At 40.5% G+C, this 13,335-nt stretch overlaps 1 protein-coding gene across 1 annotated transcript in view; it reads left to right on the forward strand.

Annotated features, from left to right (window-relative positions):
• Positions 1 to 13,335, forward strand: part of LOC134660270 (endoribonuclease Dcr-1) — a 72,176-nt gene that overhangs the window by 43,340 nt on the left and 15,501 nt on the right. The window contains exons 29-33 of the mRNA XM_063516014.1: positions 2,738 to 2,823; positions 3,955 to 4,118; positions 8,293 to 8,832; positions 10,180 to 10,332; positions 12,930 to 13,061. Of these exons, the coding sequence (XP_063372084.1) occupies positions 2,738 to 2,823; positions 3,955 to 4,118; positions 8,293 to 8,832; positions 10,180 to 10,332; positions 12,930 to 13,061 (1,075 nt within the window). The remainder of the gene's footprint in view (positions 1 to 2,737; positions 2,824 to 3,954; positions 4,119 to 8,292; positions 8,833 to 10,179; positions 10,333 to 12,929; positions 13,062 to 13,335) is intronic.

Raw genomic sequence — 13,335 nt, forward strand, 5'->3', positions numbered from 1 at the left:
TTAGACTAAAATAAGGCTGTAACGATTTTGATAGCGCACGCAGTGCAGCGGGCTCAGCACGGTTCCATTTTTATCGACTATCACTATGCCCGTCACTTTCGCATTTACATACTTGTTAGAACGTGACAGACATGGTGATAAACGATAAAAATGCGACCGTGCTACTAGGGCAGGTGTTATTTTTAGAGATGCCGCGAATATTCGGCAACTATTCGGTATTCGGCCTATTCGGCTACTTTGCCGAATATTCGGTATTAGGCCGAATGTTGCCTACTATTCGGCCGAATACCGAATATCTGTTGCACCTACTTAAAAAGAAAAATTGCACAATAAAAATAACCAAAAACTATGTAGGAATATTTATAATGTGTTCTTGGAAAGTTGGTAAATACGAGGACCCTTTTTTGAGCATTTCTTGATTAAAAAGCATTTCATTTTTATCATGAGTCTGTTTTGTTTGACTCTATTCATTAATGCTTTTCAACAAAAATATATCTTAGCTAAGGTCATCTAACGTTGAGCTTTGTTAGCGATCAGGTTTCATAATAATTGTGACTCAAAATGATCGCATGTCATGCCGAATATTCGGTATTCGGCCGAGAGAGGGGCCGAATACTCGGTATTCGTTATTCGGCCAAAACCACTATTCGGGGCATCTCTAGTTTATTTTATACATCATAATGTCGTAGAATTTTAACGTTTAAAATAATACATTTGAAAAAGTAGTCGATAAAGCAATCAAACACCGACAGATTATTAATATGTTGTAACATGACATCACTATTTTTGATCTCACATAGACAATTTACGCACACACTTGCATTTCATTTTTGGTCGCACTTTTGAAGATTGACAGTTGTTCTTGTCTATTCTAATTCTATGTTTATAGGTTCTATGATAAACTAGCGTTACTCAGTTTTCTTATGTAACAGCGACATCTTTTAGGGAATTTGTACAACAAACTAAATATACTTCATATCGGCTCGAACATATAGGTAGGACCTTGTGCCTTACGAGGATAAAATAAGGCTCAGTTACGTCAAAGATATATTCATTGAGTAAGATGCGTAAAATTAAGGGTGGAAAGTGAACCATTTCACCCGAGATATTTTGGCGCTCGAACGAAGAGAGAGCGCTAACAGTTCGAGGGTGAGATGGTTACTTTTACCTGAGTTAAACACTCACTTTTCATTTCGACTATGAGGAAAGTCAAACACGAGAAATGTAGGTTTATTATTGGTAAGTATTTATGAAGTTTTTCAAGTTCACTTGATGCTTTGTATTCTTGATGCTTGGTGCTTTGTACTGATTTAAGCATAGAGTAATTGCTTCAAAGTGTGGAAGGTTGTAATGATTTATATTCATTCAGTTTCACTTTTTTAAGGCGCGTATTCATTATGGCCGTTTCAGACACATCCCAGTTTAAGATCGGATTGTCTATGGTTTTAATTTTTTTTTTCCGATCAAAATGTAAACGGCGCCAATTTCAGTCATGCGGAAGCTAATATGAGAGCTTTTAACTGGATAATATGGCATATATGGCTGTTAAGCTTTGGATTCCTCCGAAAACGGTGCCGTCATATTACGGCCGTAATATAGCGGTGAATGACGTCACTAGAACGTTGTCTATGTAAACAAGATGGCGCGGTTTCCTAGACGGCGTTGATTGTCAACGTAACGTAATAAAGCGGTGCCGTCATTTGGATGACGGCCGCCATGACCTTGTCGATAGTTTCGTGAACGTTTTATTAGATAGCGGTGACGCCATTTTGAATAAATGACACGAGATTTGAATAAATGATTCCGTACTACGATTATTTTCCTCTTCTGATGATATTTCATCCTCCAAGTAAATTATAGATGGTCAAGCACATCCTGTCAGTAGAAAAAGGCGCGAAATTCAAATTTTCTATGGGACGATATCCCATCGCGCCATGATCGCGCCTCCATTTTTCAAATTTGCCGCTTTGACCTTGGTGGATGACGGTGTGTTATGACGCCGTGGTACTTTCCACATGTCGCCACCGTAAAGACGGCCGTCTTTTGCGGCCGCTTTATGACGGCCGCTATATGACGGCACCGCTTTCGGAGGAATCCAAAGCTTTAGCCGTTGCTCGAAGTAAAAATAAAATAAAAAATACTTTCCACCCTATAGTTCGTTTTTTTTTAGCATTAGAAATAAGGTAAACAATCTTGATGTGTCTTTTAATTGAAAAACGCTTTCGAGCTGATGTGATGTGAGCTTTAGCCTTTTGGACGCCGTGTCAAACACAAAATCTGTCACTCGGATGCCACGTCAACGAAGTGTCAAAACTGAAATTGAACTTAATGCATATGCACGTAGGTCGATGTTGCTCTGTGGTCTGTGACCGATTAATCCGTCTTTGGCGTTGGAGCTACGGTGCGGATATATTGGTCATTGGCGTCCAAAAGGTTAACAACAACATTTTCAACGCATTTCAAGATTCCATTCCGAGGTTTCGAGCCTTTTACCAGCTTTCGTGGTAATTATACGCGATATAGTCCGTTTAGGTTGTTGTACAGTCGCCATCAGATATATCGGAGCGGCCACGGCGCTCACAAATATCTGAACACGCCTCTATTATCAGGGCGTTAGAGTGCGTGTTCAGATATTGTGAATACCTTGGCCGCTTCGATATGTCTGATGGCGACTGTATAACTATTTGTTGTTAGTTGGATGAACTATGGCGGTAATCCAAGACGGTATTATTTTCAGTGACTTCGACACGGACGATTCAGATCTGAACTCCGAAGATAGCGACGACACGGACACAAGCGGGTTCTTCAGCAGTAAAAGCAACGGTATGTTGTTATATTACTCAAATATGGGGCATTATCTATGAAAAGGGACCTTATTGTCGATGGCGCTTACGCCGCACAGCGTCGCGCGGCATTGTATTTATATCGGAGCATCGTTAATAATGGCGTAAGCGCCATCGACAATAAGGTCCCTTTTCATAGATAACGTCACATATAATCGAGGAAACTGTTCAAATGTAAAGACATGTCCATTTTACTGTTATATAGTGACCCGCCCCGGCTTCGCACGGGTTACCAATAAATACATAAACCTTCCTCTTGAATCACTCTATCTATTAAAAAAAACCGCATCATAATCCGTTGCGTAGTTTTCAAGATCTAAGCATACATACAGACAAACAGACAGCGGGAAGCGACTTTGTTTTATACTATGTAGTGAAGTGATGAGTTTATTCTTAGGTTTAAGAAATAGGGTATTTGACTGTATTTAAAATAAATTATTTGATACCATGCATGAAATAAAGCACCAGAAGTTTAATAGAGAAACGTAGACTGCAGTTATTTTTACAGACAATTTCTATTTTAAAACCCGTATAAAACTATAAAGAGTAGGTAATTTGATTGTGACGTCACATGCTAGGGTTTTATATAAATTCCATAGTAGCAAAATCGTTTTGATAGTTCGTAAAAAGAAATTGATTTCACTAGTAGCCAAATATACTATTGCATGCAATATACGATTGATCGATAACTACTCATCGGCCGACCAAATACCGTAATGTAACTAAAATTGCATGCGAGTTCTACCGTCTAAATAGGGTTAAAATACCTAACTTTTGCTTTCACTACCGGAAAGCTTAATTTGGGGAAGGGTCGATGAGGACTATCAAATGATGCCAATATTGTTTTATGCAGTTTTGAATGATTCACGGTTAATTTCACTAGACTTATATCGACCGGGATATGAACCGTGATTACATTTTGTATAACTTAATCTAACCTTTCGTGTTTTGTACTGCGTCGAAATATCGGGAGCTCGAGAACAATACAAAAGGTAATCACGGTTCATATCCCGGTCGATATACATGTCTATCGCTTTATGCCTTTCTTTTCAAAGATTACCTGAAAATATTGCCTTTATACACATTAGGCTGATTTAATATTGTTGTCCAGCGGCCATGGGAGTCCGCATAGAGTACAAGACGGCGCACGAGGCGGAGGCCGTGGACGTGGAGCGGCGCGCCGCGCGGCCCGCGCCGGCGCCCGACGCGCCGGACGACGCTACAGACGAGGCGGCGCACGCGCGCGCCATGCGGGCCGGCCGCCCGCCCACAGAGGTTACCCATGCCACAGAATAAATAATAGTACTACGTACAGAACACACTCTCTAACAAAACGCGTCTGTTACGATCAGCACAGATATTGCTTAGTTGTAAAATCTAATTTATGATAAGTTCAATCTGCTATGTCGATTTGTAAAAATGTTTGGTCAATAAACGATTTGTATTTGTAAAAAAAAAAAAAAAATGGCCGCTAAGTGCCACAGTGCCACGCGCGGCTTATGGCTAGCCACCAAAATTGGTGTGGAACGGATGTACTTTTAGCTACCTGTAGCAAAGCGACGAAATCGCGGAGTGAGCCACGCCTGCCCATGCGTAAACATAACACCATAGAGAAATATATTCCAGAAACATTCTAGACTGGTATTTTTTTATACAATTTTTTTTCATGTTTGACGATCCTTTTGTGAAATTCTTAGTGTTAAATTTGATTTATATAATAATCCAATATTATTATGGACAGGGCCGGATCTAGGGTAGAGCGAGTGGAGCGGCCGCTCTAGGCGCCGGATGGCAAGGGGGGCGCCAAAGTGGCAAATGAGAAAAAAAAAAGAGTTTTAAAAAACGCGAGTGTGGCGAGAGGGGGGGGGGGGGGATACGCTTGAAAACTTCAACGAAGGGCGCCAAAACCCGATTTCGCTCTACCCTGATCAAGGGCTCGGGCCGGCACTGATTATGGAATATTAACATCAATAAATTGCTCTAATAATTAGCTTAAGATAATATGCAATAAATAGTTACGATTCATAAGTGCTTGTTGCTAAGCCTACATTAATCTATATATATATCTATATATATAAATGCAAGTGTCCTGACTGACTGACTGACTGACTGACTGACTGACTGACTGATTCATCAACGCAGAGCCGAAATTACAAAAGCTAGAAAGTTGAAATTTGCACACTAGGTTGAATTTATAAAGTGTACAAGAGATAAGAAGCGATTTTGAAAAATTCAATTAAGGGGGTTAAAAAGGGGATGAAAGGTTGTATGGGGTGCAAGTTTTATTTTAAGCTAGGAATTTGAAACTTTGTAAAAATGTACTACATTAAAAAACAAGAAAACTAATTTCTGCGTTTTCGAAAATTCATCCCCCAAGGTGGTGAAAAAGGGGTTGAAAGTTTGTATGGAGATCAAATATTTTTGTGAGTGTTGGACTTGAAACTTTGTATATGGGGATATTATTATAAGACGGGAAAAGTAATTTCAGCGTTTTTGAAAATTCATCCCCTAACAGGGTTAAAAAGGGGTTGAAAGTTTGAACCCATTACAAATGCTTTGAAACTTCTTAGAAAGACATAATAGCCGATGACAAAAAAAAATGAATTGCGACGTTTTAGGTAATTCAACCCCTAAGGGGGTAAAAAATGGGATGAAACTTTGTCCTGGGGTGCAAATTTTATTTTAAGCTAGGACCTTGAAACTTCGTAAAAAGGTATTAAATTAAAAAACAAGAAAACTAATTTCTGCGTTTTTGAAAATTCATCCCCCAAGGTGGTGAAAAAGGGGTTGAAAGTTTGTATGGAGATCAAATATTTTTGCGAGTGTTGGACTTTAAACTTTGTATATGGGGATATTATTATAAGACGGGAAAAGTAATTTCAGCGTTTTTGAAAATTAATCCCCCAAGGTGGTGAAAAAGGGGTTGAAAGTTTGTATGGAGATCAAATCTTTTTGTGAGTGTTGGACTTGAAACTTTGTATATGGGGATACTATTATAAGACGGGAAAAGTAATTTCAGCGTTTTTGAAAATTCATCCCCTAACAGGGTTAAAAAGGGGTTGAAAGTTTGAATCCATTACAAATGCTTTGAAACTTCTTAGAAAGACATAATAGCCGATGACAAAAAACAGGAATTGCGACGTTTTAGGCAATTCAACCCCTAAGGGGGTAAAAAAGGGGATGAAACTTTGTCCTGGGGTACAAATTTTATTTTAAGCTAGGACCTTAAAACTTCGTAAAAAGTAATTAATTAATAAGTAATAATCGTAATTAATTAAAAAAACAAGAAAACTAATTTCAGCGTTTTTAAAACTTCATCCCCCGAGGTGGTAAAAACGGGGTTGAAAGTTTGTACGGAGATCAAATATTTTTGAGAGTGCGGGACTTGAATCTTTGTATTTGGGGATATTATTAGAAGACGGGAAAAGTTATTTAAGCGTTTTGTAAAAATCATCCCCTAACAGGGTTAAAAGGGGGTTGAAAGTTTGTATGGAGTTCAAATTTTATTTTATGTTCGGAACTTGAAACTTCGTAAAAATATATGTTATTAAAATACAAGAAAACTAATTTCAGTGTTTTTGAATTATCATCCTCTAAGGTGGTAAAAAGGGGGTTGAAATTTTGTATGGATATCAAACATTTTTTCGAACGCGGGACTTGAATCTTTGTATTTCGGGATATTATTAAAATACAGGAAAAATAATTTCAGCGTTTTGTAAAATTCATCCCCCAACAGGGTTAAAAAGGGGTTGAAAGTTTTAATCCATTACAAATGCTTTGAAACTTCTTAGAAAGGCATAATAGCCGATTACAAAAAAAAAGTAATTGCTACGTTTTTGGAAATTCAACCCCTAAGGGGGATAAAAAGAGGATGAAAGTTCGTCTTAGGGTGCAAATTTTATTTTAAGCTAGGAACTTGAAACTTTGCAAAAAGGTATTAAATTAAGATACAAGAAAACTAATTTCAGCGTTTTTGAAAATTCATCCCCTAAGGTGGTGAAAAAGGGGTTGGAAGTTTGTATGGATATCAAACATTTTTTCGAACGCGCGACTTGAATCTTTCTATTTGGGGATATTATTAGAAGACAGGAAAAGTTATTTTAGCGTTTTGTAAAATTCATCCCCTAACAGGGTTAAAACAGGGAGTTGAAAGTTTGTATAGGGTTCAAATTTTATTTAAAGCTACAAACTTGAAACTTCGTAAAAATGTATTTTATCAAAAGAGAAGAAAACTAATTTCAGAGATTTTGATAATTCATCCCCCGAGGTGGTGAAAAAGGGGTTGAAAATTTGTTTGGAGGCCAAACATTTTTTTGAGTGCGGGACTTGAATCGTTGTATAAAGGCATATTATTAGAATACAAGAAAAATAATTTCAGCTTTTAAAAAATCATCCCCTAAAATGATTAAAAAGGGGTTGAAAGTTTGAATAGGGTTCAAATTTTATTTAAAGCTAGGAACTTCAAACTTCGTAAATAGGTAGTTAGGTAGTAGGTTTTATTAAATAGAGGACATGAAAATCTTCAAAGGGGGTTTAGAGGGATTATATCGAGGACAATTTTATTCAGTTAGGGGCTTGAAACTTCGTAGGTTGTGAAAGACAAAGTCTCATGCGTTGTATAATAATATTAATAATTAACAAATGATTAACCGTCCTACCGCAATCACTTGCTGCACAATGTTCTAAGCTAATGTAGAATATAATTATAACCACCAATATACAAATCCACGCGTACGAAGTCGCGGGCAACAGCTAGTAAAGTATATTTTGAACTTGAACTATAAGTAAAGAAAGAGTGGTAACTCCAAACATCAGTTCTCTTACCAAAACGCGAGTTATTTCATAGTCGACATCTAACGTCCAGTAGTGGAACTATCACCTCTCCTTGACCCCAGATGACATAAGTTTCGCTACTGACGAAAAGCGAATATTATAAGCGGAAGGAGTTGAAAATAGAGTTCCGGTTAATCTGGTTGCTAAAAATTGTCGAGCATTAGTGTTTTCGTTTGCCGCGACATCTATTGTCAAATAGCGGTACTAATAATGTCCGCTACTTGACACTAGATGTCGACTACAAAATAACTCGCGTTTTGGCACAGGGCGGACACGCCATACATAAAAAATGATTTGCGTTTATATGTGTGCGCGGCACGTCAGTACACGCGTCATTGAGTTTCTGACGGAATCCTGACGGAATCTCAGTAGAGCGACTTACGCACACATTCATGTCGCGGCCTGTCGCGGGCGAGGTAATCCGGGTCGGGGCGGGGCGGTGCGTGTCCGTTCTGTATGATAATACTATTACTTATTCTGTGGTTTTGGTAAGAAAACTGATGTATGGAGTTTCCACTCTTTCTTTACTTATATTTCTGTATGATAAGACATTATCATTGTTTCGTCTGCGTACCATTTTTGTTTATGACGATTAAAATCTAACTTTTTCTTACAGTGTCTCCAACAGTTCCAAAAATCAGTCGCCGAACACGAGCAAGAAATCATCCAGAAAGGGCTCCTAATACGACAAGATCAGCCAATCACAGACGTCCTGCCCGACCCTTTGAAAGATTCCCGAAAAACCGAACCGATACCTAACGACGAAATCAAAACCAGATTCGAGCAGCTCTTCCCATACGAAAACGACTTTTTAAACATCGAAAACGGACCTCTAACCTTAGAAGCGATAGAAAAAAACAAACGGTCGTTACTGGCCGAATTTAAAAACGGTTTATCCGAGGAAGAAATTAAAAAATACACGTGCTTCTCTATGGTAGATGTTGACATAGATTCGCCGGAGTATAAGAATGAGAAAGTTTCGAATATAGGTTTTGATACTATGGAAAGTTATGCGGAGAGAGTGAGGCGGATCGGTGGGAGGGAATTTAAACCGTATTATGAGGATAGTAAGGGGCAGAATGGGAAGGAGTTCGATTTTGATTTTCAGCCGAATTTGGAAGGACATCCGGGGCCGAGTCCTAGTGTTATTTTACAGGTATTTTATTTTACAATCATTTATTAAATTAAATAAAACCGGCCAAGTGCGAGTCGGACTCGCGCACGGAGGGTTCCGCACCATCAACAAAAAATAGAGCAAAACAAGCAAAAAAAAAACAAACAAAGAAACACGTTTGTTGTATGGGAGCCCCACTTAAATCTTTATTTTATTCTGTTTTTAGTATTTGTTGTTATAGCGGCAACAGAAATACATCATCTGTGAAAATTTCAACTGTCTAGCTATCACGGTTCGTGAGATACAGCCTGGTGACAGACGGACGGACGGACGGACGGAAGGACGGACGGACGGACGGACGGACAGCGGAGTCTTAGTAATAGGGTCCCGTTTTTACCCTTTGGGTACGGAACCCTAAGAAAGCATTGGTACCTATAGGGAGCGTACATGAACTATAGGGGGCAGCACAGGAACTGTCAGAGTTTTGGTGCGAGGCGTAAATGTGAAGTTTATGCTTCCGATGTAGCCCACAAGATGGCAGAACCTATTATGCACAAGAATGCGTACGAGAACGGTAGATGGCAGCACTTGCTTTGGCAATGTACATGTTTATGTTTCCGATTCAGGCCACAAGATGGCAGACCCTCCAACGCGCAGGGTCTATCATTCGTGTGTTTGAATCCAGGGACTAGTTTAAATCTAGATCAGTTGTTGCCGAATATGAAAGCCGGATATGCTAGCAATGTAAAGCAAACTAAAGTATGGTATCCCTAGGAAACGAACAAAATGCAGCAATGTACAACGAACAACGATGAAATGTAAACATAACAGTTCCATAGATAAGATATAAATGACACGCGATTTTCGAACAATTCAAACGTAGTGTTGCTAAACAGCGAATTTTCAAATTTGCCGCTTTTTAGGGTTCCGTACCCAAAGGGTAAAAACGGGACCCTATTACTAAGACTCCGCTGTCCGTCCGTCCGTCCGTCCGTCTGTCACCAGACTGTATTTCACGAACCGTGATAGCTAGACAGTTGAAATTTTCACAGATGATGTATTTCTGTTGCCGCTATAACAACAAATACTAATAACAGAATAAAATAAAGATTTAAGTGGGGCTCCCATACAACAAACGTGATTTTTGACCGAAGTTAAGCAACGTCGGGCGGGGTCAGTACTTGGATGGGTGACCGTTTATTTGCTTGTTTTGCTCTATTTTTTGTTGATGGTGCGGAACCCTCCGTGCGCGAGTCCGACTCGCACTTGGCCGGTTTTTTTCTATTGACAAGATTTGCTTGACCCTGTATAGTTTATGTATATTTTTTTGTTGTTATAAAATATATATATTAATTTTTAACCGAGCCTATATGAATGTGTTTTTATCAGGCGCTGACGATGTCCAACGCGAACGATGGGATCAATCTAGAACGGCTCGAGACCATCGGAGACAGCTTCCTGAAGTTCGCCATCACGGCCTATCTGTACTGCGCGCACCCTACCGTGCATGAGGGGAAACTGAGCCATATGAGGAGTAAACAGGTGAGATGGTGTTACTGGCCGATAGATGGCGTTGTATATTTGAACGACGAGACCATCGGCCATCACGGCCTACCTGTACTGCGCGCACCCTACCGTGCATGAGGGGAAACTGAGCCATATGAGGAGTAAACAGGTTAGATGGTGTTACTGGCCGATAGATGGCGTTGTATATTTGAACGACGAGACCATCGGCCATCACGGCCTACCTGTACTGCGCGCAGCCTACCGTGCATGAGGGGAAACTGAGCCATATGAGGAGTAAACAGGTGAGATGGTGTTACTGGCCGATAGATGGCGTTGTATATTTGAACGACGAGACCATCGGCCATCACGGCCTACCTGTACTGCGCGCAGCCTACCGTGCATGAGGGGAAACTGAGCCATATGAGGAGTAAACAGGTTAGATGGTGTTACTGGCCGATAGATGGCGTTGTATATTTGAACGACGAGACCATCGGCCATCACGGCCTACCTGTACTGCGCGCAGCCTACCGTGCATGAGGGGAAACTGAGCCATATGAGGAGTAAACAGGTGAGATAGTGTTACTGGCCGATAGATGACGCTGTATACTTGAACGACGACACCATCGGCCATCACGGCTTAAGCTTTGGATTCCTCCGAAAGCGGTGCCGTCATATAACGGCCGCAAAAGACGGCCGTCTTTACGGTGATGACATATGGAAAATACCACGGCGTCATAAAACACCGTCAGCCACCAAGGTCAAAGCGGCAAATTTGAAAAATGTAGACGCGAAGGGATATCGTCCCATAGAAAATTTGAATTTCGCGCCTTTTTCTACTGACAAAATTTGCTTGACAATCTATAATTTACTTGGAGGATGAAATATCATCAGAAGAGGAAAATAATCGTAGTACGGAATCATTTATTCAAATCTCGTGTCATTTATTCAAAATGGCTTCACCGCTATCTAATAAAACCGTCATGACGGCCGTCATCCAAATGACGGCACCGCTTTTTTACGTTACGTTGACAATCAACGGCGTGTAACGGCGGTTTCCGCGCCATCTTGTTTACATAGACAACGTTCTAGTGACGTCATTCACCGCTATATAGCGGCCGTCGTATGACGGCACCGTTTTCGGAGGAATCCAAAGCTTTACCTGTACTGCGCGCACCCTACCGTGCATGAGGGGAAACTGAGCCATATGAGGAGTAAACAGGTGAGATAGTGTTACTGGCCGATAGATAGCGCTGTATACTTGAACGACGACACCATCAGGGACAGTTTCTTTTTTCCGGGGGATTTAATGATGTCTCCACCGGTCAAGATAGATTCGCTCGATAACAATTTTTAAAGAAATAATGTTTGTTTATGAACTGCTAATGAATAAATGCCATCTTACTATGTATTGTAAGTTTCTTCTTTTTTTTGTACAAAAATTGTACATAGAGTAAGTCCAAGATAACTCTGCAGCGAGTTTTATAGCACACACGTGCAAGTGTTATTTAAACATCACAGTTACATAGAAGTTTTACGTTTAAAATAACACTTGCACATCTGTTCTATAAAAATCGCTGCAGCGTTATCTTGGTATGACTCTAAGGGCCACTTGCACCATTAACTAGCCCGGGGTTAATCGTTTAAACCTGGAGTTACCCATAGTCTAATAAAACATGGTCTTCTCTTCCCAGAGTGACACAAGCCTACGTCACAATAACATTGCCACTTTATATAAGGTCAAGTGAGGTAAATGCAACTATGGGGTTATTGCGTCTCTCCGTTCTTTCTCGAATACGATTGGTAGAAACGCCCTCTACTATGCAACGTTTCATTTCCAAGTAGCTCAGGCATGAAACGTTGCATAGTAGAAGGCGTTTCGACCAATCGTATTCGAGAAAGAACGGAGAGACGCAATAACCCCATAGTTGCATTTACCTCACTTGACCTTAGCGCTATTGCATGATGACGTCGGCTTGTGTCAGTCACGTGGTCGGAAGAGAGTACCAGGCGGAGTATATTATTATACCATGGAGTTACCATAGTAAATAGTACAATTTGACACTAAATTAACGGTTTAACCGGGTTTAGTGGGATGGTGCAAGTGGCGCTAAAGCTTTGGATTCCTCCGAAAACGGTGCCGCTATATGACGGCCGTCATATAGCGGCCGCAAAAGACGGCCGTCTTTACGGTGACGACATGTGGAAAGTACCACGGCGTCATAACACACCGTCAGCCACCAAGGTCAAAGCGGCAAATTTGAAAAATGTAGGCGCGAAGGGATAACGTGCCATAGAAAATTTGAATTTCGCGCCTTTTTCTACTGACAAGATTTGCTTGACTATCTATAATTTACTTGAAGGAAAATAATCGTAGTACGGAATCATTTATTCAAATCTCGTGTCATTTATTCAAAATGGCGTCACCGCTATCTAATAAAACGTTCACGAAACTATCGACACCGTCATGACGGCCGTCTTTTTACGTTACGTTGAAACAACGCCGTCTAGGAAACCGCGCCATCTTGTTTACATAGACAACGTTCTAGTGACGTCATTCAACGCTATATAGCGGCCGTAATATGACGACACCGTTTTCGGAGGAATCCAAAGCTTAACCGTCTACGTTTTGACAGGTGTCAAACTTGAACCTGTACCGGCTGGGGCTGCGCAAGCGCCTCGGCGCGCGCATGATCGCGTCCAAGTTCGAACCCCACGACAACTGGCTGCCGCCCTGCCACAAAGCTCCACCCGCGGCGCACGCGCCAGTAAGTATAATACTTTTCACCACAGCTGGTAAAGGCTCTCTTGATTTATTGATTTTATCTCTTGATTTATTGATTTTATCTCTTGATTCTTGATTTATCGATTTGACGACTGCTCTGGCCTAGTGGGTAGTGACCCTGCCTGTTAAGCCGCGGTCCTGGGTTCGAATCCTAGTAAGGGCATTTATTTGTGTGATTAACACAGATATTTGTTCCTCTTGGGTGTTTTCTATGTATTTATGTATCTGTATATTATATATATCGTTGTCTGAGTACA

Source organism: Cydia amplana, chromosome 26, assembly GCF_948474715.1.
Source record: "Cydia amplana chromosome 26, ilCydAmpl1.1, whole genome shotgun sequence".
Taxonomy (NCBI): Eukaryota; Metazoa; Arthropoda; class Insecta; order Lepidoptera; family Tortricidae; genus Cydia; species Cydia amplana.